This window comes from Arthroderma uncinatum (assembly GCF_011692745.1).
Source record: "Arthroderma uncinatum strain CBS 119779 chromosome Unknown scaffold4, whole genome shotgun sequence".
Lineage (NCBI taxonomy): Eukaryota > Fungi > Ascomycota > Eurotiomycetes > Onygenales > Arthrodermataceae > Arthroderma > Arthroderma uncinatum.
This window is the reverse complement of record NW_022983866.1, coordinates 3,119,964-3,146,176: the sequence shown is the minus strand read 5'-3', so window position 1 is coordinate 3,146,176 and position 26,213 is coordinate 3,119,964. Positions and strand designations below refer to the sequence as shown.

Sequence of the window (26,213 nt, the reverse complement as noted above, 5' to 3'; positions counted from 1 at the left end):
CTTATAGTCAGGTCAAGCTCCTTACCATGGATTCACGCCGGAAAGAGCGGGTGTTCCCTTCGGTCCGCCCGTCAAAACCAACGTCCACACCGTTATCCATCCTCGATGCCACTGTCGCGCGGTTCTCGCCAACTGGAACGATATGGATGTTCGATGCAACGACAGAGGCGACGCCATCCCAAGCTCTGGTTTCTCGGCTCCGGTCATCGTTTGTGAGCACACTCAACTCCTATCCTCAGTGGACCGGCCAACTTCACTGGACACCAGTTCGAAAAGGCGGAGGCCACTGTGAACGCTTCAACCGCCCAATGATTACCTATGGCACTCACTCGGACCCTGGAGCTGAATGGACCATCCTCCACCATGAGAAGGCGCTCGAACAGCTGGTCCCCACGGCAGCCGAAAGGATTTCGGGCAAAGGTGCGTGGATGGGGACAGACTTCCGGCAGGAGGACTACATCTCGGATACCCGGTTAGCATTGTACAACTTACGTGACTATGAGGGTCTGCCTGGGATGACTGTCCAGATAAACACTTTCACCTGCGGCAGTTATGCAATCGGCGTGCAGCTGGCCCACCCTTTGGCTGACGCGCAGGCACTGATGGTATTCGTGCATCAGTGGGCGGCAGCTTCTCGCGAACAGCATGGACATCCTGGACACTCCTTCATGGGTTCTCCGGTTTTCGATCCGGCTAAGCTCGACGCTCATGCTGCTGGTAACATCGACTCTGACGTGGCAGACGGTGCTTTAACCTCTCTAGCACGCGCCCTGCCGATGCACCGTTATGATTGGTGGGAGACTTCAACCCCGGGCTACCCTGAATTTTTGATACCTACCACAGAGGCGTCTAAACCGCCAGCAGAAGTATTAGCTGGACCCCCGTCTCCCTCGACGTCACCACCTTGGCATACGTGGAAGTTGGACTTGCCTGTATCCCACGTACAGCTCCATTTCAGCCCATCTGAGATTCTCAATATGCGCAGTGCTGCTAGGGAGTTTCAACCGGGCCGCCCAGATATTTCAAGGCTGGATAGTCTTCTGGCCCATCTCTGGAGCCTTATCAACCGAGCTCGAGGGCACTCACAGTCCGATGAAGCTGTATATCTCAATATCTCATTCGGCGCTCGAAGTCGCGTGTCACCGCCTCTTTCCGACTCCTTTATTGGATCTCCGATATTCCTCGGATACGTACAAGCTCCTGGATCGACAGCCAGCATGCACTAGATTGGAGAAAAGGCCGTTCTAATCCGAGAAACACTTCTGAAGTTTACACCTGAGATAATGGGGGCGATATTACATGATGCAGCTTATGAAATATCCCCGCAGCGCTTGTGGCAAGCATTCCTCGGGAACCGCCATACGCTTGTAACTTCATGGATGAGACTACGTGTTTATGATGTTGATTTCACAGGTACCGGCAACGCACCCAGGTATGTGCATGCGGCAATGCCAAAGATGGATGGCTGTATGCAAATCATGGAAACCAGCGAGGCGGATGGAGGAGGCGTTGATATCAGCTTATATCTGGAAGCTGAGGCGATGGGAAGGCTGCTGGATGACAAGACGCTGCGGGCCTACACAGGAGCAATGAAGTAGCTATCCTCTTAATGTACCTACATCCTAGTTTAATATACACGTATTCTCTTGCCAACATCTAAAAGCGGTATATATCCAGGCTCTTCCTACATGTCTCTTCCCAACTTGTCTCGTTGAAAAAGTAGAGTATCCTGTGGCCGGCGCTTATCCGGAGTTGAGGCTCGTGCTAGCTTGGCCATGACGTTTGCTTCCAGCTAACTAACCAGCTCCCCGCCGGAGCTCGCCGTCATCGCCGCCCTTGAAGCTGAACAACGAGCAGCATCTGGAGCTTCAGCCTTTCAACATGGCTCTCCGTCTCGCTTCTCCAGCTGATGTCGATTGGTATAGCGTTGAACCTGCCGCTCGTTTGATACGCGGTGTCCTCTCTTTAGCCGTTCCTAAAGCAGGCCCCCTTCCTACAGCATTAGTTGGAGCGAAACACCTCCCCACATATCCAAGCGGAGGCCACCGAGAGGCAAGGCCCGCGATGCTGAGTACTAGTGAAGATATATAAGTGCGGCCTTGTCACCTCCCTTGTCTCCTCTGCATCAATCCGTCCCTCCGTCTTGGTCCATATTTGTGGCCTGTGGCAATTCAGCATGGGCGACATCCCGGCCGTCTCACCAGCCTCTGCGGCGAGCTACTACAGCTATACTCTTTACCTGGGGACATTTATTCAACTTCCACGCGAACCGGCGACTCCTGCAACGCCTACCTCGGGTCCTACCTATATCCTCTCGATCAACGATGGCGCCGTGTGGGTGGATAGCTCGGATGGGCGCATCGCTGGCTCAAAGTGGGATGTTGGAGGCGAGAAGGAGTTGAATGAATGGGCCGAGAGCATGGGTTGGAAGCTGGTATACGATGATAAGGAGGCCCAAGATTGCGCGAGCACCGTCCAGCGCGTAAGGGTGATACGGGCTAGGCAGGATAAGAATGGATTTTTCTTTCCTGGGTTTATTGGTAGGATGTGCTTCTCATTATACACTGGAATTTCTGGACCTAACATGCTATAGATACACACATACATGCACCCCAATACCCCAATTGCGGAATATTTGGCTCGACAACCCTCCTCGATTGGCTGAATAAATATACCTTCCCCATGGAGGCCTCGTTTGGAGACAAGGAGACCCCTGACACGCCCACGAAGAGAGCTCACACAATCTATAATGCTGTTGTGGCCCGTACTTTGTCTCATGGTACTACCAGTGCGGCATACTATGCAACCGTCCATGTTCCCGCCACGAATCTTCTAGCCTCAATTTGCCATACAAAGGGTCAGCGGGCGTTCATTGGCCGAGTTTGCATGGACAACCCCGATACCTGCCCGGATTTTTATCGAGATGAATCTACGGCAGCGATGGTAGAGGCCACCAAGGCGTCTATGGAATATATTCACCGCCTAGACCCGCGGGGAACCCTTGTGAAACCAATCATCACTCCTCGCTTTGCAATCTCTTGTACAAGTGCCGCACTTGCCCAGCTGGGGGACCTAGCTGCCTCTACAAACCCACCGACTTACATCCAAACCCATATCTCGGAGAACGAGGATGAGATTGAAGCAGTTAAATCTTTGTTCCCAGATTGTTCTACGTATACCGAAGTATACGATAAAGCCAATCTCATAACATCTCGCACGGTGCTAGCGCATGGGATTCATCTACTCGAATCCGAACGAGCGTTGATACGTGAGAGATCTGCTGGCATAGCACATTGCCCAGCATCAAATACATCACTGAGCTCCGGAATGTGCCCTATCCGCACGCTCCTTGATGACGGCATCAGTGTTGGCCTCGGCACCGACGCCAGTGGAGGGTATAGCCCAAGCATTCTTGAAACAGCTCGACAAGCGTCCCTCGTGTCCAGGCTTGTGGCATTCCAAAACAGAAAGAAAACCGGGGGACGTGAGAAACTTAGTGTCGAAGAAGCCCTGTACCTGGCAACTAGAGGCGGGGCTAAAGTGTTTAAAATGGAGGATGAGATTGGGGGGTTCGAAAAGGGGATGTTTTGGGATGCGCAGATGATTGAGCTTGGGGACAGTGTTGAGGATAATGGACAGTCCATAGATGAAAGATCCACCTTGCAACAATATGGGAATGTGTGCATGTATGGATGGGAATCTTGGGAGGAACGGGTTGCCAAATGGATGTGGACAGGAGATGATAGGAATGTCAAGGCTGTTTGGGTCGGTGGAAGATTGGTGCATGGGTCGGCTTAGCCTACTCTGTATATACTTGTACATGGGAGCACAGGACAGCTAGAAGAGAAAGCATAAAGGGTTACTATTAAATATCTGTATTTCACTATTGCATTCTGGATACATAGCCTAGTAACTAGGGCATTGGCTGATATAGGGATCTGATTCAAGGTCCCGTAAGTAGAAGAAGTGTTCTTCCTCCTAGTTAGGGATTCCTCCGCCCAGAGAATTGATAGTTGGTTCATCCTAGCATGCAGCTCGATTTTCCTGCCTATTTTCGATGTTTTTTTTCATGTATTTTCATAATTACTATTCTTTATTGGTTTTGTAATTTTCAGGTGTTTTTTTTGGATTTTTTTCTTATGTTCATAGCTTATAAAATTGAAGCACAAGATGTATACTGTGCCAGTGTATAAACAGATCGGTAGATGGATATCATGTACTAAAAAACACAAATTGTATCATATCATAACGAAGCCATTAATAAGATCAGGCCCAAAGCTATACAAACGCATGCAGCTAAGGACGATACTGAACTTCACGTCCAACTGGAACTGGAACATGCAGACGGCTAACGGTCTCAACATCACCAAGAGGGCCTTTGCCATGGTTGCGGATGAAAACTGAGCTTCCCTCAACAATATGGGTATGGTCCCAAGTCGTGACGCGGCCCTTACTGAGTGCAGAGTAGACAAGACGTCGACGGCGTTGAGAGTTCAAGACCTGCTGCTGAATAGCATCAAAGTCCCAGCGGGCATGAGCTTCCTGAAGGAAGGCCTTGAACAACGAGGCGACATCATTTGTTACAGCGGCAGAAGTGATCTCTGCAGCCGTCAGGGTGGTGGCCTTTTTGCCTAGCATGGGAGTGTGAGGTGGTGTCGGGAGGTGGCTTGACCCGTTGAGTGATGCGAAGAAGGAGGCCTGATTCTTCAGTGCCGGCGGAGAGGTGGCTGGAGGTGTAGGCAGAGCAGCGGGACCCCCGTTTGGAGGAGAGTCAGGGAGTACTGGGAGCTGGAGACCTGCGACGAGGTTGGTGGCCTCAGTTGGGTCTTGCACAACGTTGTATAGCTGTGGAGGGTCGATGGGCGAGTAGACGAACTTCCAGGGGCCACGGCGGATCATCACAAGCGGTGCCAGAGTCCCTTCTCCCATGTATTCGCCAACGACGGTGTCTGTCTTTTCGCCAGGGGCACCGTCGACGAGGTACGGCATGAGAGAGACACCGTCGACGGGGAGGCCTGGGAACAGTGATCCGCCGGTCATGGCGACGAAGGTTGGCATGAGATCCATGGTTGATACGTTCTCCTTGACGCGCTTGGGTTGGAATCGTCCCGGTGCGTAGACCAGCATGGGAACACGGGCTGACATCTCGAACCAAGACATCTTATACCACAGTCCTTTCTCGCCCAGCATGTCACCGTGGTCTCCGGAGAAGACGACGATGGTGTTTTCATCCAGGGCACAGTTCTTGAGCGTGGAGAGCAGAACACCGATCTGGGTGTCGACATAGGTGCAGGCAGAGAAGTAAGCACGGCGAGCGGCAATGATGCGTTCATCTGGAATTTCTGAGCCCAGCAGGCCGACAATCTTCAGTATACGGCGCGAGTGGGGATCTAGCTTGGATTGGTCGATGGCAGGAGTTGCTGGCAGTGGGATATCAACGTCCTCGTATAGATCCCAGAACTCCTTGGTCATGGCATAGGGGTCGTGAGGATGGGTCATGGACACGGTCAAGCAGAATGGCTGGTCTTTGCGATGGCGGGCGTGGTCGTACAGATACTGCTTTGCTTTATAGATGACTTCGTCGTCAAAGTCGAGCTGGTTGGTTCGAACGCAGGGCCCGGCTTCCATGACCGAGGACATGTCGTGATACCAATCCTTGTGGACGTCCTACCACGGGCAACGTCAGCACATTTATCTCTTGGACAAGTTCATATCGACAGCGCGAATACAGAGAGATAATCACCCTTGGTGAGACCTTTTCTTCTACGGCTTCGACTCTCACATCAGACGGTGTGTGCAGGGGGAACAGAGCAAACTTACCGGTTCGTCCCAGTTCACCGACCAGCCATAATCTCCCGGATAGATGTCGCTGGTCAATCGCTCCTCATAGCCATGCAGCTGGTCCGGCCCAACAAAGTGCATCTTCCCTGACAAAGCAGTGTGATATCCTTGATCTCTCAAGTAATGAGCGTATGTGGGAGTATCGGCAGGGAGATCACTGGCATTGTCATAGCCACCAATGCGGGAAGGCAGCTGGCCCGAGACCATGGTGAAGCGAGACGGAGCGCAGAGCGGCGAGTTGCAGTACGCTGAGTCGAAGACGACGCCATCTTTGGCCAGGCGGTCGAGATTGGGCGTCTTGATGACGGAGGAGGCGTTATAGATGGACAGGAGGGGGGCAGCCATCTGGTCTGCCATGATGTAGAGCACATTCGGCTTCTTGGAGTCAGCCATAGTGTCTGTCTGAGCTATGTTTGGCGAACGCAAGTGAGTGGGCTGCTCAGCAGTATGTGCGAGCAGAAGTGGCGTGGTTGACGAAAGAGGGATCGAGCTGGCTTAACGCTGTTGAACTGGGTATCAAAAAAAGATCGGAGGACTGGCTGGTATGAAATGAAATATGCCCGCATGAAGTGAAGGGGAGAGGGACGGCATACTTATACTACAGGCGGGGAGCGAAAGGGAGGCCATAGGGGAAAAAAGTCTTCTTAGCGGATTTGACCTGCTGGCCCCAGGACGAGCTCCCCAGACCCGCAGCAGCCGCAGGATAATGCGACAAGAGCCAGCCGGAGAAAACGACCGCATCAGGCCAGCTTTAGTTAGTGGCGAGACCTTCGAATCAGCCCGAAGACGAAGACGAGACGGAGCCATTCTAGCGTGCGATTGCGTGACAAGCAGCTACCGTCGATCACCACGATGACGCTTGACCATGTCTAGCTTCTCTACCTCTCTACCCCGTGCTTATACTCTCTACCCCCCTGCACTTCTACTTATACTCCGTGCTGAACACATTAAACATCGAGTGTGCATCAAAGCTGAAGCATCAAACCGAAACCCGAAGAAAAATGCCAGAAACAGAGTTTTATCGCGTGAGGTTCCCGTTTAGGTTTAGTGGGGGCTCACCGGCTCCTTGGCCGCGGGATCCACTGCGCTAGTCTCTAAAGGGCAATACAGTCATGTGATATTGACTCTGCAGCCAATCGCGAGGCCGCAGCCACCTGCCAGCACGACACCGAAACTCCGTCGCGACCGCTGGAACAGCCAGGGGCTTGCCTGAAAATCATCATCGGCACCCTCCCACACCGCGCAACGCTTGGCCGCAGCTTGACATCGGACGTATCATGTATCATCTGTACGCCGTGCGTGTCCCCCAGCATCTTACAGCATCCTACAGAATCGCACCAGCTTCCTGGTGAACGCGCGATCGGCTTTTCTTAACTTAGATAAGCTTCTGCACCCTGCGCTGCTCACCTGACCATCGAACGTCAAGACCGCTGTCTGGGCCCTGTCATGTGACCGTGCACACCCTCCTTGGCGGTTGTTTTCCACCATATCATTGGCCACTTGGCGCCAATGAGATATGCTTAATGGCCCCACTGTGGGTCACTCTTGCCGCTTAGCGCCGGATCCCTGGGTCCAGTGCCAAGACCATACACGCCAAGCCCGCCGCGCATGCAAAGATCGAGCTGGCCCGCAAAAGCACATGACAGCCCACGTCCAAGGCGCATTCTTAGGTCGGTGGCTTGCTGGACCGCGCGGATGCGAACATCGGCTCCCTCCCACCGCCACTCTGCGAAACCGATGCCGTCGCATATGGGCCGGACACTGTCCCCCGGGTTTCACTGGTGGAGATGGGTCAGATCATCTTGTTATCCAAGACCCATCATCTTGCCATAGCCTGAGATGCCCGCTGTGCTATTCACATCAAGTTCGTCAAGCCGGGGAAACTAGCCCAACAATGCGAATTAGGTATGACAGGGATCTTCACTCTGATTAGCGGGGGAAAGCCGGATCCCAACCTTAGATACTCTATCCTGTTGAAACATAGAGGCGGAGGCTAGGTGTGTTATCTTTAGTATGATCGACGATGACGTCAACAAGACAGGCCCCCTTACGTGCTGGACTCCAGGACTGCCGCAAGTGCCTTTCCAAAGATCTCAGAGAGTCTTCCCTGCTATACTGATATTGGATATTGGTAGCAGCTATAAACCTTCTTTAAAAAGGAAAAAAGAGATGGTTTTGGCAACTCGTTAACTGGGTAGCCCAGTGTCCAGTCAATAGCGCCATCGAACACAGTAGGTTTACAGAGAGCCATTTGCGTGACGAACAAATGATGCGTAGATTATCGAAAACAGGATTCGAGAACTAATTGCGTTCTCCGGCACAGTGTCTCATATCTGTAGGGGATGATGTTCGTTTTTCCAGCTAAACAAAATTGTATTTCTATGACCTCGGGATAATCATAGCTTCTATTAATATAACGACACCCTTCACGGTATTTGGCAACATTTACCTACTGCGCGATATAATATGCTTGAATTATTACCCGCACAGATATCAAGCTAGAGGGTTTGGTATAGATTCGTCCGCGGCGCGAGGGGGTAGTCAATAGGGCGCTAGATCGGGGGCTGAGAGGCTAAGAGCTGCCATAGGGAAGGATTAGCGGCAACATATTTACACAATTACTCCCCTATATTAATAGTAAGCATCAATACAGATTAGTTATTGGTTATGATACCCTGTATACTTACAGCCTGCTCTATCTGCTTTAACTCCAGACTCAGATGAACATGTCTACCATCTTGCTAATAAAGTATACAAGTGTAGGTTTGGTGTCGACCATCTTACCGATGATGCTAGCGCCGTAAGTATACAGCTGTAAGGTTTAACAGGGCTACCGCTATACATAGACGAACCCTTATTAGTAAAAACGTAACTGAGTCCAATCGAAGTTATTTTCCTCGTTCAAAGCAACGACCGTTATCTAAGCTAATATGGGCCCCAGATGAGTACACATCTGTTGTCTCTGGCCGATGCAATTCACAAAAAGCCGATTGCAGTGGAGAATTTCACTCTATTGGAACTCGGTGCTAAAGCGATGTTGGCACCAGAGAAGTCTGGGTGGTGGAAGTTGGTGGAAGGCAGCAACAGAGGGAAGGCGGAACAACTATTTCACCGAAGCTCCGAAAACATCTCGACCACCTTCGGCTTTCATCCACCTTTGCTGGTCTGTTTCTTCAACTTTCATCGTTTGTTGCTGTGAGGGGGGTTGGGCTGGGAACCCCAAAATGGATGAAGAGCCTGACAAGTTCCGGCTCCTTTTTGAGGAACAAAATAGGCTCCTGGAGGAACAAAAGAGGCTTCTCGAGGAAGAAAGAAGCCTCCGAGAGGAAGCTGAACAACGCCTGCGTACTGCACAACAAGAAACACGACTGACTACCATCTTTGAGTTCCTGGATGGCTGCCACACCCATTTATTCCGTGGACTTACTATCAGTGATGCCAAAGAATCGACAAAGGGCGTCGTATCGAATCCAGATGGCAGGCTACGCCCCGAAAGAATTCGACAGTGGCCAGACTTTGCCGCAGAACAAGGGCGCATTTGGAGGGACCTCGTTGGGATGGAGTTTGTTCTAGAGCGCCACTTCAAATCACTACATGGGCTGGCGGAATCTGGAGCAGAATTACGGACCGAGAAGACGGGGTCTGAACTGGACCTTCGACTGTTTCAGCATGAGACTGTCACTCGGCCAGTTCGTTCGGTGATCACGAAACTGTACTCAAATCTACAAATACGCCAGCACTTCCACCTCTTGGGCAACGTCACCTTTGAGAACCACGGGAACACGCTGAGTGAGGAACCTACCCAAACCGGGTCACCCCAGGAACCACCGCGTCCCACAAAGCTTCGAAAAACTGGTCGAGCTGACTCCACACCCGTTACAACACCGCACTCATCCCGCCCCCTGGCGGATGAGTTCTGCGTATATAACAAGGGTAACGGCGAAAATGTGCCCGCATATATCGTGGAGCTTAAAGCGCCGCATAAGCTGCCGCTGACTACAATCCAATCCACGCTCCATGACATGGACCTTGAAAACGTGCTTCTGCAAACACCGGGTGAGTCTAAAGAGGTTGAATTGCGTCGTGGAATGGCCGCTGTAATCACCCAGATATTCTCCTACATGATCAAATCCGGAGTGGGGTACGGATATGTGTGCACGGGAGAGGCTTTCATCTTTCTTCACGTTGGCAAGGACCCAACAACTATATTTTACTACGTCTCCACCCCGGGCGAGGATGTGGGGGGAACCACTGGCTATACCGGCCGTACGGATTCTCCCAATAAGCTGCACTTGACCGCCGTTGGCCAGGTACTCGCCTTCACCCTCAAGGCGATGCAGGTTGAGCCCTATTGCCAAACTTGGCGAACAGAGGCGGAAGCCAAACTGAAGCCGTGGAAGACCGTATACCAGGATGATATAATCGTTTCTTCACCACAAACTGTGACAACGGAGGAATACACGCCAGAACATCAAAACAGAGTGGACTACGCCAGGAGCACACCCATTATGACAAGGCCCAAAAAACCTCTACGTTTGCAATCGTCCACGTGCAATCCATCGCAGGAGTCGTCGCGAAGTCCGGTGGATAGCAGCGATGAAGACCCCACGCACATGATGGAATCCCCGAGCAAACCACCACGTCGCTCGGCAAATGTTATGGTTGTGATCCCATCTCAATCTCGCTCCAGCGACCAGTCCTCGTCCCAGAGGCACTCCAAAAACCAGGCTAGGTCGCGGCTGTACTGTACCCACAAGTGTCTTCTCGGGTTATCCAAAGGAGGACCATTGGACGAGGCATGTCCCAATATCGCTGACCATGGAATTGGCAAACACCGGATCGACAGGTCTAAGTTTTTAGCCCTTCTGCACGAACAACTGCTGAAAAAGGCCAAGCGCATTTGCGATCCATACGAGTCCGATGGATGCGAATCGCTTCATATGCATGGCTCTCGTGGGGCGTTGTTTGAAGTTATGCTCATGCCATATGGGTATAAAATGGTGGGTAAAGGGTTCCCGCCCACATTGTCGAACTATTTACAGCATGAGAATGATGTCTATAGACGTCTTTACCCCATTCAGGGTCGTCGCATCCCTGTGTGTCTTGGGATCCTGGATCTCTCCAAGAGACCTCTCTTCTATGATGGAATTGCTAGAATTCCCCGCCTTTTACTTCTTAGCCATGCCGGAATTCCTATTTATCGCTCTAACGTTGACAGCAAAATTATCCATGATACGGCGACATCGTCACTTCAGGCAATCCACCAGCTTGGGGTGTACCATGGAGATGCCTTTGTCCACAATATGTTCTGGAGCATAGAGAACCAGAGCGTGATGTATATTGACTTTGAGCGAGCTCAAATCTGGAATTCTAGGCCCAGTCTACAAGCCACGTCGCCGAACAGAAAGCGCAAGTCTCTAGATTCAAAGCAGATCACCAAGGCGCAGTTAAACTATGAAATCCTAAAAATGCAAATGAATCTCTAAATTCCTAGGGATGAGGGTTTAAAACCTACCTTTGGCAAATAATCACATACAGAGGCAAAGTGATTTTCGTTGGAAGGTTTGGAATAATTCTTTAGGTCACCGGCGGAGTACCTGACAAGTTACTGCTTGAGCAGGTGGTTATACATGTCATATATATTCAAGACCTTGACGCCAGGGTCTGACACCGTCATCTTGTTCCTAGGATATGAGCCTTAAATCCTAAACATTGGGGGTAATTTTACCGACCTCCCTATAATGCTATTATTATTTTTCCTAGTGCAGCCCAGGGGTACAGAAGCGACATTCTTTAATGTGACGTCGGATTTGGATTTGAATATTCCGGTGGCAGGTATCTTATAGATTGTGAAGAGATAGACTGCCCATCTAGAAGCTGATATGCGGATACCTAATGGTCCCGTCATTTTATTCCTGCCTCAAGAGTGACTTGGCAGGGAGGCAGCGCAGTTTTAAGGAAAATGACACCAGAAGAATGTTACAAGTCGAGTGTTACATGCCGAGTAAGCAAAGCAAAGATAGAGGCGTGGATTAAATAAAAGGGAAAATCTTAAAACGTGAGTGTAGAGGTGGCTTAATTTAGAAGAAACTAGGAGCGAAGGTACTCCTTGTAACGGCCAAGCAGGTGAGAGGCTAAGGGAGGACAGGATGGTACAGCTATTATACAATATACACCAAGACGATCAATTTCACGACTCCAGGTTCATCTCAGCCGTCGACCCTTGCAGAAGGATGTCCCACCGAGACCAGTCGACGGGATTGTCAGGGAACTCATATTCTGGGACATTGGAGGCAGCCATGTTCGGCATCAGTCCGTAGCCGTTATGTACCCCGTATGCCAATCCTGCCGTGCTATCAGGCTGGAACAGGGAAGGCATAGCTCCAATGTCTCTGTTACCCGCCAGATGGTGGTCCATAGAAGGGGTATTTTGGCCTCCAGTAGCCGTTCCATGGGCCGACGGCGGCGACGCCGACAACTGCGTAGATCTCACACGCTGAAGCTGCAGTCTCTCGATGAAACTTGGAGTCACAATTGATTCCTGTCCACGTCCGCCCTCCAACATCGCAAGGGTGGCCTTCCTTGCTCCCCATGCTTTCAGAACGAGATTGCCAATCGCAAAATGTAGTGCGTCCTTGGTGTCTGATAGCAACTCCGGCTTGAACGAGTATACGTTTCCAACCTCTGTCCAGGCCCTATCGACCTGTTCGCCTACCGTACGCCTCTGCAGCTCGTGCAACAGGTAGATAAATGCGTGCCATTGAAAATGCGCGCTGACATGCCAATGGTATCGCTGTATGCCTGGTGCCAAGCGGAAGGTGTGGTAATTGGCAATAATTTGTAGTGTATCTGCAAACAGTGCATCGCGCATTTCCTGCGGATCTGGTTGCTGAGTCTGTCCAGATGAACGGTTGGAGAGTGAACGGGCCCGGAATCTCAACATCACGATACAGCTGTGACCGACTATCCAGGTCATGAGGTGCAGTGGTATCGATGTATCACAATACTGCAAATACTTCTTATCAAGGAGCATCTCCAAGTCATCAATTCGCTTGAGCCGGTCGCTCAATGTTACCGACTCGTTAGTCACAGCCCCCCAGGCTCCATCGAAGGAACTAGAGGTAGCCAAGTCGCGAAGTAGCAGCCCTACTTCATATCTGACAAGGCAGAAGCTCATCTCTGTCAGACCCTTGTGCTCTATCGGCGGATCTCGCATGTCCGGGGTGATTTCGGAGTCATTAACGTTAAGAGGGAGCTTAGTGTCCCAGGACGAACTGGCTAGCGATACTCCCATGCCGCATAATTCGCCGCAGAGGCCATCAAAGTACATTGTTGGCCACCACAGACGACGTCGCATCTCAACTTCAAATATAGGTAACCCAAAGCGAGCACCATCCCTATGAAGGCCGATACGTTGCGCAATTCGCATTGCTACTCCTCCAAGCACCCAGAGCGTTTGAACGGCCACATATCCTCTCATTGACAGCTAGTATCTAACCGTCAGCAAACCGACATATAATAGCAGATGGGGGTCGGAGGGTGTTCATACTAGGTATAAAAGAAACGCCCGGAACACCGTCAGGTCTGAACTAGTTAAGAAATCGGCTTTGATCAAGGCGTGCTTTACTCCTAGATGGAACCTGCGAAGTAAAGCCTCCCTTGTCTCCCCAAGTCGAACGATGCAGTCTTCGTCACGAAGCGAAGCCACAGCGCACGCATAGATGCCAAACATGAGTGCTTCGATAGGCTTAGGTATATTATTCAGGTCTGAGCTCGCATCCAGAATCTGCTGCTGCACGGTCGGTTTATGGCATAGCTTCGTGACAGGATCCATATTGTCGAGATATATCTGCCACAGCCTAAAGATCTGTACAGTATCTGGGTGCAAGGCCCGCAGAGTAACCGACCCCAACGATCCAGACAGTATAAACTCGCTCCCATCCGAGCGAGGGGAGTCCTCGGCGGACCAGAGGATATCAGCATCGCCATTCGCATTATCGCACGAGCTCTCAAAGATCGTATCTGGATCGCCAATCTCATGGCTCAGGTTCACCCAAAGACTGTTTTCCAAAAATTGTGACTTTCCATCCCCGATAATCATTCGGCCAAACTGGTTATGCAGCTCAGTTTCCTCGCCCTTTGGTTCCGTTCGCGCACCACCAACAGTATCACCATCAGCAGCAGCAGTAGCAGCAACGGATGAAGACCCTGATGTCTCGGGCGCAGTTGGGGGGCTATCCGCTTTCTGCTCGTCAATCTTGTTCACGTCCACTCCTAAACCCGTTAGGAGCTCTTCATACTTGCGCAGCCTCGCAAGCAGTACGTCCTCCGGGGATCGTCGCTTGCGCCGTCTCGGTGGCGGAGGCGGGCGGTATATACAGTTGACCTCATACTTGCGGCAACCTGAACATGGGCTTTGTCGGTCACATCTGACCTTGCGCTGTTGGCACAGGACGCAGGCGTAAGGCTTCAGTGTTGGAGGGGTAGCGTCTGCTGCTATGGAAGCCATCGCTGTGTACAAGATAGTAGTGTGTATGTCGAAGAAGACTGATCTATCATCGCCGTCCACTATGGCGAAAGATGGGTCATCTTGTGCATTTCATGGTGTTTGGTCAACGTGCAAAAGCCTTTGAAGTTTTTGATGCAGAAAGACGCAGCCTTACGAGTCACCAATGTCAAGATAACGACTAGGTACTGATCCGGTTAGCATGTTGCTTATTAACCATAGTGGGAAGTTCTTCGATAACGAATTAATAGAAATAGAGGCATGGAGGGTTTAAGGATGCAAGAACTATTGAAGTATTTATTGATGTGGCATTCATAGGTATAAAAGGAGAAAAAGTTGGCTGCGAAGTTACTCCGACCACCCACCGACATATTATATCCTTAGCTGCTCCAACTTCTATTACGTCTGGAAATGACCAGGATTAATCACAATGATTGAATTAGCTAGAGTCATAATAGCGAGTATATACGTTATTCTAATTATATATATAATCCAAATTCCCTGGTTTAATATAGATTCCAACATGTAAAACGACCCGACTCCAACCAATGCGCCATTTTTAAACCAGACCAAACGAGAGGAGATTATAAACTCCGAATCATGCATCAAGAGACTTATTTCTTCTCCTCTCCCTTCACGCTCTTCCACTCGATAGTCAGTGCACCCACGATGGCAGCACACGACATTGCCACTGCAATGTAGTACGTATTCACCACCGCAACGTTATATACCTTCAATACCTCCCTGAGCACTTCTGGGTCTTTGACCAGGTCGCGGATCGTGGTCGCACCGACTTGCGCAAGCATGCCCGGGTTGAGACCGGGGATATGCTGGAGTCCTGAAGTAAGCTTGTTGGTGAAGATATTCTGGGCGACGGCGATGAAGACGGTGCCGCCAAGCTGTTGGGCGAAGAAAATCAACGAAGAGCCGACGGGCACATCAGCCTTGGAGAGCACAGTCTGACACGCGACCGACCCTTGTTGCATACCCATCCCCAGCCCGAGGCCGTAGATAACTTGGTAGCCGATCCATTTGGCGTGGCCAGTGTCTGGCATGAAGGTTGTCAGGAGGCCGGCACCCACGGACGAGAGAATACAGCAAGCGATCATGAAGGGGGCATAATAGCCAATCGCCGTCACCAAGCCTCCACTCATAATAACCCCTATGACGAGGGATAAGATCATGGGGAGGTTCATGATTCCAGATTTAACAGCACTCACACCTTTGATAGCCTGGAACCAGAGGGGAAGATAGTAGATTATTGTCATCATCGAGGACCCGATACATATCGTGAACCAGAAAGCCGAAAGGACACTCCGTTGGACGAATATGCGGGGTGGGACAGTGGCATCCTCCTTGCGCCAGATCTGAATTATAATGAAGGCGATCAAAAGGATGGCAAAGACAACAAATAGGCCGATTATTCTCCCATTTCCCCAAGAATACGTGGTGCCTCCCCACTGCAGCGCGAGGAGCAGGCAGATGACGCTTGGCATGAAGCATAGGGTGCCCAGGGGGTCGAGTTTGAGGAACTGCTGGTACACTGTCAAGCCCTTGACGCTCTTTCCAGGAATATTGACGTGAAGGAGAAATGTGACGATGAGCAAGGTAACAGCTCCGATGGGTAGGTTGATATAGAAGCACCATCTCCAAGAGACTTTATCCGTGAATAGGCCACCAAGTAAGGGACCAGCGACGGAGGCGATTCCAAACATCCCACCCATCATACCAGTGTATGCAGGGCGTTTGCGGAGAGGTACGGCGTGGACGATGATGATCACTGTTCCCGAGAAGGCGCCGGCTGAACCAAGACCTGCGATGGCACGTCCGATGATGAAAGCAGTCGAGTTAGGGGCCGCTCCGCACACGGCAGACCCGATCTCGAAGATGACGATTGCGGCTAGATAGACCCATTTTGGCGAATAAAGAGAGTAAATCTTGCCAAATAGCAGCATGAATGAGCACCCGGTGAGCAGGTAACTGCTGCCATACCAGCCGATATCATCGATGGAATGGAACTGATCTGTAATCCTTGGGATGGCTGTGGCGATGATTGTTCGGTCCTACTACTATGTTAGAGACTTAATGTATCCAGTGGACGCAGTAAGGGATGAGACGACATACCAGGGCTATGAGAAATACCACCAGGTACAACGCTATCATTATCGGAATCACTTTCTTCGTGGGAGGGTACTGCGAGTCATCGTGCTTCTCCACGGACTTCTCGCCGCCGCTCTCCTCGTCGATAGACTTGCGCTCTGGCTCCCCCATTATTTAGCTCTGCAGGTAGCTCTTGAGTTGGTAAATGTAGAAATGTCGAGTATCGAGTGTTCTGCAGTATGCACGATGCTTTGAGTCGATATATACCGGGCTTTACCAAGGCGGCCATCATGACTTAAATATACAACCCCCCAGAGCAAGCTCCAGGAAGTTAGACGAGGCAGTCCCGTGTTTACGGATGGAGGTCCCTGACACGGCTCCGAGAGCGTGCTCTATTCGTCTTGATGCCCACGCGATAAAATTTGTTAGTGTTAACTCCGTTAGGGCCACACCCTGGGCAGGCCGGAGTGGAAGCCATGTCTCGGCCCCGAGGGAGACATGGCACCGACAAGTCCTCAGGCGCCCGAAATGCTTATCCAGGAGAGAGTTTCGAGTCTATTTCGCAGTCGTAGAGCTTGAGCAGCCCCCGAGCCTCCCGTATTGCCAACATTAAGCTGTCCTCGTCTCCCAAGCGAGAACTCGACTGTGTAGACGAAGATGAAGCTGGAGATTACGGAGGAAAGTCGAAAGAACGAAGATATCGCTTAGTCACCCGGAGGTCGGCGCTTAACTAACTCCGATGTCACGTGGAAGACGGTCTTGGCACCCAAACAAGCTTAAAAGTTAAAAAAGCTTGGACGTTTTGAAGTTAAAGACAAAACAAAAACACCAATGGAAGACCAGACCACGCTCTTATCGCCGTGAGGTCACCAGGCTGGGTGAGCTGTACCCTGCTTAAGGCCGGCGAGGGATTATGTCCGCTCTAGGCAGATATTTTACTGGCCTATGGAGTGCTACTACGTGCTAGAACGTGGGGAACACGGGTGTGATTCAATATATATCTCTCAACCCGCAACTAGAATCGGCCCGGAATCCTCAGCGCTCATTAGCAATGTGTCTTTGCATTGCAACTAACTTTCAGCCTTATCTAGCACAAACGGGCCCTGGGTAACCTCTACTCCCTCTCCGTTAGGACCCCAACCGAAGCTGTCCTTTGCATAGCACTCCTTGGCTGTTTTCCATGGCTTCTCGCCCTTATCCAAAGAACCAACCGACACGATGATTATCTCCGGGCCCAGCTCCGACTCTACAAACATGGTTGCGCCGCAGCGGCCACAGAATTTGCGTAGAAGCAAGCTGCCGCCATCTGTTGCGCTATCTTCATATGTCTTGATGGAATCTTCGGGGGTAGCGTGGATGGTGATTTGCTGTTCGACATGCCAAAGTTCAATGCGAACGGTTGATCGTTAACATAATGTCTTTAACTATGACGCATGTAGTTACCAGAGGAAAGACGGACCTTTTTAAAGAACCAGCCGTTGCCCCAGAAAGGCGAGCCAGTTACCTTTTTGCAGTTCAGGCAATGGCATAACAGGGCGTTGAACGGTTCACCCGTCAGTTCATACTTGATATTTCCGCAGAGACAGGAGCCCTTGCGGACAGTAGCGGTAGTATCAGAAGCCATTTTGATCAGTTGGAGTTAGGATTTCGAAAAATGTGGAAGTTCAGGCAAAGGGAGGGACTGTTGATTCAAGGGTCTCCTGTGGTGGTTTTGATAGCTGGCCTAGTATCGAGGATCCTGAAGGAATGAATCCTTGTGGCGTTTGTTGCCTAAACCCCCACCGACTGGGCCTTAGTAATAACTATACCCTGCCGTCTAACTACCAAGGCAGTGCTTCAAGATTCTGTGTTGATATGAACAATAATAAATGATGGACCAAAAGATTAGAAATGTTCAACATATATATATATTATATGGAAGCCCGTGGCGAAAGTCCTTGCATTTCCTTAAGGACAAACCTAGTGCTAAACTTATAACCCTAAGGAGTGTCTAAGGGTAGTCTTGGGATCATGAGTTAGGGCCTTTAATGATTTATCTTCCATAACTGCGCAGATATAACTATTTCGTATCTGATAACTCTTGTAGATGTTATTTGGTTAAAATAGTTAAGCTAAGACTGGTATAGTCGGAGTTCGGGTGCCAATAAAACTCCGGACACTTCGGAACAGGATAAGCTTATAAATAATAAATAGGCATCAACATCAACCATGGCAGGGTAAATACGGGTACCTGACTAACGGCCACTACCATTGTACAATAGAAGGTTGGTGGTTCCTGGCCGTGGGTTCTGGATAGAGGGGAGCGCGAGTTTCTTTATCGTTTCGCATACTTTGTCAGAGGTCACCCCTATATCAATAGCAAATGCAGCCACTCCGGAGACCTGGGCAGTGGAAAACGAGCTTCCAGACACTGTCACTAGTCTATCGCCGTTGGTCCTAGTTGTGATATTGGTTCCCGGGGCATAGATGTCAACTATTTAGAGAGTGATATAAGTCAAACTTTTGATGTGAGATGAAGGATCCATTATCAGTCTTACCAATGGGCCCATAACTACTGAATAGAGCTGGGCCATCGGCGATGGTACTGGCTGCAACAGCACACACGCCGTTGGCTGAGACAGGAGATTCGCCGCTCGCATCACGCTGCTCAAGTCAGTTAGAAAGGGTGAAAATTGGACGTTACGATGAACAAAGGGGAACGTACGTTTCCCGCACCAACTGATGCTGCAACAAAGATTCCTGCCTTGATCACCTTTTCAGTCGCCTGGTTGATAGTCGACGAGTAAGATCCACCAAAGCTCATATTCATGACTGCTTTCCCAACGATGCCCCTCTTAGCAACATCATTAATACTCCAATCCAAGCCTTGTATAATGCCTGATAGTGTACCAGATCCTGTATTGCCCAAGATCTTGACACTAACCACCAGGGCCTTTTTGGCGACTCCATGAACTGTTCCAGCCATTATCTCGGCTATAGAAGTGCCGTGGCCGCTTTCATCTCCGTCTCCATCAGGCGTAGTATTGATCCCCTGGATGACCCGGCCCCTCAGGCCGCTGTTTGTGCCGTCAACTCCTGTGTCGAGGAGGTATATATGAACATCCTTCCCTGCCCTCTCCTCGTACACGTACTCAGGATTGGGGGGAAGTATTTTGTGAGAGATTCGAGATAGATGCCAACCAGAGTCTTTCTGAGTAACTAACCCCAGGGCTCTCACCACTGCGTCCTGCTCGACATGTTTCACCTATAGACTACTTAGTCCTAACTCACATTTCCAAGTTGGAGGACTTACCTTGGGGTGATGTGCAATCTTTTGGATAATCTGCCTGTCAAAATTTCCGCTATATCCTTGCAAACCTGCAATGTTGAAGGTATGCTGTACACCCCAGCCGCCTTCGCCTGCTTCGTTAGCCCCTGAACCATGGCGCAAAAGGCCACCTATCCACTCCTTATGAGTATCAAACTCGTTAGCTAAAATCCCATCCTTCATCACCACGAGGTAAGAGTCTGGAATAGCTTCCATGCCTCTTGGAGCCGGGACGATTTCGGCTGCCCTGACTCCAAACAAGAGCAGTGCAACAGTGAGTAAGCATCTTCGGCCGTTGACCTTCATAATGGCGATCTGAGAAATCGACTGTTCTATTAATTAGATAACATGAAAAACGACAAGGACAATGCCTTGTCCATTTCAACGGTGATGAACAGGATCGACAGGCGGATATATGTGGCGATCTCCCACTGACCTTGGTCTTGGTTCATGGGGGAAGGCTGAATTGACACGGTAGCATCGCGGAAGCTAGGCGCTCGTATATGCCCCTGGGATTACTGCTAAGACCCGATGCTGGCCTGACTGTAACTATACGACAGCCTCTTCACCGTTGAAAAGCGAGCCAAACTTAGAACGATTGGAAAATTGAACGCAAAGTTGCTAAGGACTGCGGACGTCCCTACAAAATCTCCATGGCCTTGAAGTTTAGTTAGCGAAGACACCCTCTAATTGACCTTCTTTTATAACCCATAAGCTTGTCCTTACACTTGTCCATAGGTCTTTGCTTAGGAGAAGGGATAGCTATAGGACTTGAGTAAGGCCTAGTTTGGCCAGTCTCTTAGGTAAAGGACTGGCCTGGTAAGCTTGAGGTAAGAGGTTGATAGAACGTAGATAGACTGGCCTAGCTAAAATCTGCACTTGTCCCTTTTTGAAGTTTGCTACCCTGAATATACCTCCATGGACCCCTTCACGTATGGCTTTGTGACAAGAAACACACAGTTGGTCCTGGCATATTAAAACAAAACGTCTACCTCATCCTCACTTTTCCTATGACTCAAACTTTCCATCACTAAGCCTGTGGAGAAATGATCTCCTAGACCATCAGAATACCACTAATTGCTGGTTCAGGCCGGTTTCAAACATAGAAAATGCTCTGGTTTGTTAGCAGCCTGTCAAAGAGCACTAGGGAAAGGAGCTAGATATTCCTACCTTGAGTTTTGCATAACCAGACCTTTTCCGTTTCTGCATGTGTTTATCCACTTCATCCATTATCCTCTCTCGCTGTGCGGCCCTGCAGTCCTTCTTGTGTGCGCTGTAGTGCACTTTGCGGCACTCTCCTGAACAATACCTATATTCATATGTTTGTCAATGGTTAGCCAGATGCCTTATACAAGTGATATACATGAAATTAGGCAAAATAAGAGCCTGCTTACTTCACTATCTTGCAGCCGCCACAAGGGGTAAGATTTTTCGTACCTCCACACTTGAGACAAGAAGGGGATGATGGAGTTGCGAGACCAGAGAGATGGGCCTCACGCAGTTCACTTGCCAGCCGGCCAGCTTTCTGATCACAGAGTCCAGCGGTCCTGCAGATAGGCACACAGTAACCCCAGACAGAACGACGGACAGGGGCAACAGTGCCAATATCAGGGGCTAGAAACGAGACAACCACCATGTTGAATGTAGTTGCCTTATCACCGCAGAACTGGCAGTCCCAGGATCTCATTGCAAGGAGGTCAGAATGGTGACGGGCAGCCATGTTTGCGACAAAACGGCAGGTCATATCAGAAGTCTCAGGGGTATGACCAACACCTGGCATGCAGAGATACCTTGGAGCAAATTCAGCAAAGATGAACTTCAACCCATCTCCTCCGTTGATTCCTGGATGGCGGGAGCCACAGATGCCCTCATAGATGACAGGGACAAGCTGATTTGGCGGCTTGAGTGGCATAGCGATGGTGGATTGGGCTTGACGCGACATTCTGATAGCTATAATAGCTTCTTGTGCTTGCGCGGGTTTCTAAATAGTAGTATTAACAGGCGACGCGTGAACTGAATGTTGAAATCTGCTCAAAGGAGTTAGGGGTGCATTGTTGATGAAGAGGATGTCATCCCTTTTCTCTCACTTTGTGAGATTTTCCACACCGTGAAGTGTTATAGAAAGACGCTAGAAGGAAGATATAGTGTGTTTGTACTTGTGTTCCTATTTCCCATAGGAACTGCTTGTCTTGTATCAGTTGAATTGTCCTGACTGCATAGCCTGCATGAAAGGGCTTCGTAGCCAACTCATGTAGCCTTATAGGTATCTAATAATACTCTTATCCTTAAGAGTCAGCATCCTGTCCTGGGTATCAGTCAACAAACAGGTGGGCGGGCACAAGTAGATATTCAAGAATAGACCGCCTTCCATTTAAATAAACTTGGTCGTTTCTATAGGCTGTATCTGTCAATGCTCGCATATAATAGGTATATCGGGTTAGGAATGCAACAAATGATTCAAGCAGCAGCGGAGGGCATGATATTAAAAGTTATATTGAATCGAATCGAATTTTCCATAAGCCAATCAAGACTGTGGTCATATAATCAGGGACATAAACAGTGAACACAGAAGTTGAAATGTTGATCTAGAATTAAATGGGCATATTCAACAAAGAAAATATAAGAGCGTAAAAAAAAAAATGCAAATGCAATGGTCATGGAGGATGGCATGAGGTGACAGGTGGATAGGCAATTCATGGAAAGTAGACGGGCTTTTTACTCTGGTTTTCTGCCGACCATGAGGAACATAGGGGTGAATAGCTTCATTTCTCCACCCTTAACTAAACAGTCGGCAGCATAAGCCAGGCTGTCTCCCGTCTTCTGGGAGCCCTTGGGGAAGAGACCGATCATTTCCATAGAGCCAAGCAGGCGATGGACGATAGAGCGTCCCCACCAGGTCATTCTCATGATTGTGAAAACGTCTCCGAGGGAAGACATGTGCTTCCAGGAGCCAGCGAGTGGGTAGTACCATGGGCTGACATCCGGTCGCTCGGCCAGATCCTCTACCTTGAGAAGCTCAAAGCCAGCTGCCTTCATGGCATCGACGGCAACCGACTCCTTGACCATATTGGCGATACCGTCTCCCTGCTCGATACCAAGACGAATCTCGCGGTGAACGGGGTCGTCGTTGTCGTACTTATCGGTCATGACCCATTCATACACACCAAACACACCGCCTGGCTTAAGGACCTTGAAGATCTGCGAATAAACACCCTCGAGGGACGGGGCGTGGACGGTGGCTTCGATAGCATATACGGCATCAAAAGTGTTTGGCTCAAAGGACATCTGCATAAAGTCGCCCTTGGTGAAGCGCAGCTGTTTGGACAGACCTTCCTTTTCGGCATAATGGGTGGCACGCTGGATCTGGTAATCGTTATTGTTCAAGCCAACGATGTTAACTCCGGCGAACTTGGCGATCTCCCTGGCGGGACCACCGACACCACAGCCAACGTCGAGGACTAGCTGGCCCTCCTTAAGGCCAATGGAGTGTGCCAGGTAGTGTTCGTGTCTGGCAATGGCTTGACGGAAAGGTTCACCGTAGGCAAAGCGGCAGAAGTGGAATGAAGATCCCCATCCGTATTCGTAGAAATCAGTGGCCAAGTTGTAGTAACTAGAACAACGTTAGATCTTGAATTGACTGCTAATCGTCGCAGTGTAGACTTACTGTCTAGTCAGAGTGGCATATTCAGCTCTTCGTGCCTATAAATAATGTCACGTCTTAGTATATGGCAGCGAAAGTGTATATGGAGGCTCTGCGCACTTCTCTGGTTTCTTCGGTCTCATCGGCGGATGGCTTCTCGTCCCAATGCTTGAAGTATTCGTCAACGGCAGCCTGCTGGGCCTTCATATCCTTCCCCATCATGGCGGCAAGACCACCCTGCGCCTTTGCAGTGTTACCGTGCAGGACCTTGTTGAACTCCGCATCACGCTTGTGGTTCTCAGCTTCGAGCTTGGTAGACATCTTAACAATAATTCTCCGTACAGACAGTAAAACAGCGACAGTAACAGCAACAGTGACAGCGTCGGAGGTGAAAAAGGGGCACTTGGTGAGCTGGCGAAAAATATATATCGCTGCTTTGGCCGCCAACTTTCGACCCAAACCAGGGGCACTTTTGCAGGTCTTGGCACCAAGAGCTTCCCTTTTGGGTCCTAAACCTAGGGGTCACGTGCCTCGGCTTTTCGGGTCTTCCGTTTTAGGAAATCATGCCACCGTCACGTGTCATCCATGATATCATGACTAATCTCTGACTAAGTATATGACTAATTTTGACCAAGCTTGTGACAAAGACCTGACTAAGCTATGCATTACTAAGCATAGAATGTTCTTGGCGTCCATGGTAGATTTATATCAAGTCGCAATCAGTCAAAAAAGAGAGAGGATACCCTCCACGTCGACCAGCACGATGCCTCCACAGATAAAGCAGGATATAAACCGGGCGGGCTGGGAGACCACCGATTTCCCGTCCGTGTGCGAACAATGTCTCCCCGAAAACCCCTACGTCCAGATGCTGAAGGAAGACTATGCGGCGGAATGTAAAATCTGCACCCGCCCGATGACGGTCTTTCGATGGAAGGCCGACCGAACGTCCCGTACGAAGGCGACAAATATATGTTTAACGTGCGCGCGCCTGAAGAACTGCTGCCAGTGCTGCATGCTCGACCTGTCCTTTGGCCTCCCCATCGTCGTTCGAGATGCCGCCCTGAAGATGGTTGCTCCAGGACCACAGAGCTCGATTAACCGAGAGTACTACGCGCAAGAGCATGAGAAGGAGCTCGAGGAAGGCAGAGGGGCGGTCGAGGAGTACGAGAATACAGACGAGAAGGCTAGAGATCTATTACGACGGCTGGCGAACAGCGAACCATACTATAAGCGACAGAGGAGACTGGAGGCCAGCGGCGAAACAGACGCCTCCACCACGACACTAGGGGAAAGGCAGCAGCCTACCGAGCAGAAGAAGATCGGATATGGACCTGGTCCCGGCCCTGTCAGAACAAGTGACCTTCGTCGCGGTGCTGGTCGTGGAAGAGGGGGCGGCGGTCGTGGCCGGGGAGGACGTCCATATCCGCCTATTTCTCAGTTACCCCCAGGGCCACAGGATATCGAACCGCCCGCTGACCCCAACATTACCTCTCTGTTCATAACCGGCGTCGAAGACGACCTCCCCGAACATGCTCTTCGCACTTTCTTTACTCCGTTTGGTACCATTAGATCATTGATATGTTCACATCGATCGCACTGTGCATTCGTTAACTATGCTTCACGAGAATCGGCCGAGGCAGCGGCAGCGAAATGTCAAGGAATAGCGGTGGTGCAAGGATGCCCACTGCGCGTGCAATGGGGCAAACCACGTCCTCTAGATAATATGGAGAGAGATGAACGGATGCAATATGCGCGTCAAGGGAGACAGACGGCCGCTGCCACCAAACCTGGAGGGCCTCGAAAGGCGATTCAGGGAGCGCCGGGGGAGCAAGCGGACGGGGAATCAGGGACAGAGCAGGATAAGCAGAGTTATGATGTAGCGCCTCCACCGGGCCGTGGGGAGGTGCAGTATGCAAGTTTGGCGGGTGATTGATACCCTTCTTTATTTATTTTTACCGTTGAGCCTTTCTATTCATCATTTGGGCGGCATGGGCGTTCGTTATACGGGGTTTATCTACAGATTAATGTAAAACCAGGTTTAAAGAGCTATGAAAAGCATCATTCAATAATTTACAGTGAGCCCTGTGAGCTGATATATCTGTAGTCTGTCTATCGTACATCTCTAATTCAAAGTGGAAAAAAATGTATATAATCCGATCATGCAGTCCAAAACTCCTTCCGGTCCAAAACGTCAAAGATTCAAGTTAAAATCGGTATTCCACTGGGATAGTACTAATTGCGCATTCCCCATGTAGTGGTCAAATGTCCGCCGTTAACGGTTCCGAGCTCTTGGGATTTGATGAAGAGCAGCACCCTTTCCCAACCTTGACTGGGTTCTGGCCAGCAGCCTTTATTGTATCATTATCGCCGCGCTCCGTATGTTCGTGTATCCTTAAAGCTGTAAATTGAGAATAAATTAGATAGCTACCCAATACCATTGCATGGAATATGGCACGTACAGTATCGGTCTACCTTCTCTCCTCCCTGCTCCTCGGTCCCTATCTTGGTCCCTTGAACGATGTTTGATCTTAGAATCTGGGCAGTCTCCAGGGCATGCTGGATTTTCATAGGGGTATCGACGCCGGGCTGCCGGCTCTGGTCGAACTGTTTGCGGGCTTCTGACCGGGCAGCGTAGAGAACGGGGAAGTCACCTGTATGGTCTGGTTAGTGTCCTAGATCTTTTTCATAGAGTAAATAGTAGGCGCATACCGTTGAAGGCGATGCGAGTAGCACGGAGTAGCTGGCGGTATGCGCTTATGGCGGACACCGGGCTCATCGCAGCGGCCATGGGTATCGTGTTTGAAGCCGACGGTTTGAAT

At 50.2% G+C, this 26,213-nt stretch overlaps 11 protein-coding genes across 11 annotated transcripts; 4 read left to right on the top strand and 7 right to left on the bottom strand.

Moving 5' to 3' along the window:
- Window positions 1–26: 26 nt before the first annotated feature.
- GIQ15_06310 (uncharacterized protein) lies at window positions 27–1,226 on the top strand (the record flags this gene model as incomplete). Its single annotated transcript, XM_033553727.1, has 1 exon — window positions 27–1,226. The coding sequence occupies one exon, from the start codon at window positions 27–29 to the stop codon at window positions 1,224–1,226; it is 1,200 nt and encodes a 399-aa protein (XP_033404871.1).
- Window positions 1,227–2,176: 950 nt separating this feature from the next.
- Window positions 2,177–3,798, top strand: GIQ15_06309 (chlorohydrolase family protein; the record flags this gene model as incomplete). The annotated part of the gene is made up of 2 exons (XM_033553726.1): window positions 2,177–2,540; window positions 2,594–3,798. 2 exons carry the CDS (start codon window positions 2,177–2,179, stop codon window positions 3,796–3,798), a joined length of 1,569 nt encoding a protein of 522 aa, XP_033404870.1.
- A 498-nt stretch (window positions 3,799–4,296) lies between these two features.
- GIQ15_06308 (choline-sulfatase) lies at window positions 4,297–6,234 on the bottom strand (the record flags this gene model as incomplete). Its single annotated transcript, XM_033553725.1, has 2 exons — window positions 4,297–5,667; window positions 5,821–6,234. The coding sequence occupies 2 exons, from the start codon at window positions 6,232–6,234 to the stop codon at window positions 4,297–4,299; spliced, it is 1,785 nt and encodes a 594-aa protein (XP_033404869.1).
- A 2,831-nt stretch (window positions 6,235–9,065) lies between these two features.
- GIQ15_06307 (uncharacterized protein) lies at window positions 9,066–11,327 on the top strand (the record flags this gene model as incomplete). Its single annotated transcript, XM_033553724.1, has 1 exon — window positions 9,066–11,327. One exon carries the CDS (start codon window positions 9,066–9,068, stop codon window positions 11,325–11,327), a length of 2,262 nt encoding a protein of 753 aa, XP_033404868.1.
- Window positions 11,328–12,031: 704 nt separating this feature from the next.
- On the bottom strand, window positions 12,032–14,350 carry GIQ15_06306 (fungal specific transcription factor domain-containing protein; the record flags this gene model as incomplete). Its single annotated transcript, XM_033553723.1, has 2 exons — window positions 12,032–13,327; window positions 13,391–14,350. The coding sequence occupies 2 exons, from the start codon at window positions 14,348–14,350 to the stop codon at window positions 12,032–12,034; spliced, it is 2,256 nt and encodes a 751-aa protein (XP_033404867.1).
- Window positions 14,351–14,961: 611 nt separating this feature from the next.
- Window positions 14,962–16,618, bottom strand: GIQ15_06305 (major facilitator superfamily transporter; the record flags this gene model as incomplete). The annotated part of the gene is made up of 2 exons (XM_033553722.1): window positions 14,962–16,410; window positions 16,472–16,618. 2 exons carry the CDS (start codon window positions 16,616–16,618, stop codon window positions 14,962–14,964), a joined length of 1,596 nt encoding a protein of 531 aa, XP_033404866.1.
- Window positions 16,619–17,517: 899 nt separating this feature from the next.
- On the bottom strand, window positions 17,518–18,071 carry GIQ15_06304 (uncharacterized protein; the record flags this gene model as incomplete). The annotated part of the gene is made up of 2 exons (XM_033553721.1): window positions 17,518–17,814; window positions 17,907–18,071. 2 exons carry the CDS (start codon window positions 18,069–18,071, stop codon window positions 17,518–17,520), a joined length of 462 nt encoding a protein of 153 aa, XP_033404865.1.
- A 610-nt stretch (window positions 18,072–18,681) lies between these two features.
- Window positions 18,682–20,060, bottom strand: GIQ15_06303 (subtilisin-like protease; the record flags this gene model as incomplete). The annotated part of the gene is made up of 4 exons (XM_033553720.1): window positions 18,682–18,920; window positions 18,985–19,090; window positions 19,152–19,691; window positions 19,740–20,060. The coding sequence occupies 4 exons, from the start codon at window positions 20,058–20,060 to the stop codon at window positions 18,682–18,684; spliced, it is 1,206 nt and encodes a 401-aa protein (XP_033404864.1).
- A 2,409-nt stretch (window positions 20,061–22,469) lies between these two features.
- On the bottom strand, window positions 22,470–23,715 carry GIQ15_06302 (sterol 24-C-methyltransferase; the record flags this gene model as incomplete). Its single annotated transcript, XM_033553719.1, has 3 exons — window positions 22,470–23,364; window positions 23,419–23,453; window positions 23,515–23,715. The coding sequence occupies 3 exons, from the start codon at window positions 23,713–23,715 to the stop codon at window positions 22,470–22,472; spliced, it is 1,131 nt and encodes a 376-aa protein (XP_033404863.1).
- A 442-nt stretch (window positions 23,716–24,157) lies between these two features.
- On the top strand, window positions 24,158–25,327 carry GIQ15_06301 (pre-mRNA-splicing factor slt11; the record flags this gene model as incomplete). The annotated part of the gene is made up of 1 exon (XM_033553718.1): window positions 24,158–25,327. One exon carries the CDS (start codon window positions 24,158–24,160, stop codon window positions 25,325–25,327), a length of 1,170 nt encoding a protein of 389 aa, XP_033404862.1.
- Window positions 25,328–25,652: 325 nt separating this feature from the next.
- Window positions 25,653–26,182, bottom strand: GIQ15_06300 (uncharacterized protein; the record flags this gene model as incomplete). The annotated part of the gene is made up of 3 exons (XM_033553717.1): window positions 25,653–25,792; window positions 25,854–26,045; window positions 26,104–26,182. The coding sequence occupies 3 exons, from the start codon at window positions 26,180–26,182 to the stop codon at window positions 25,653–25,655; spliced, it is 411 nt and encodes a 136-aa protein (XP_033404861.1).
- Window positions 26,183–26,213: the final 31 nt, after the last annotated feature.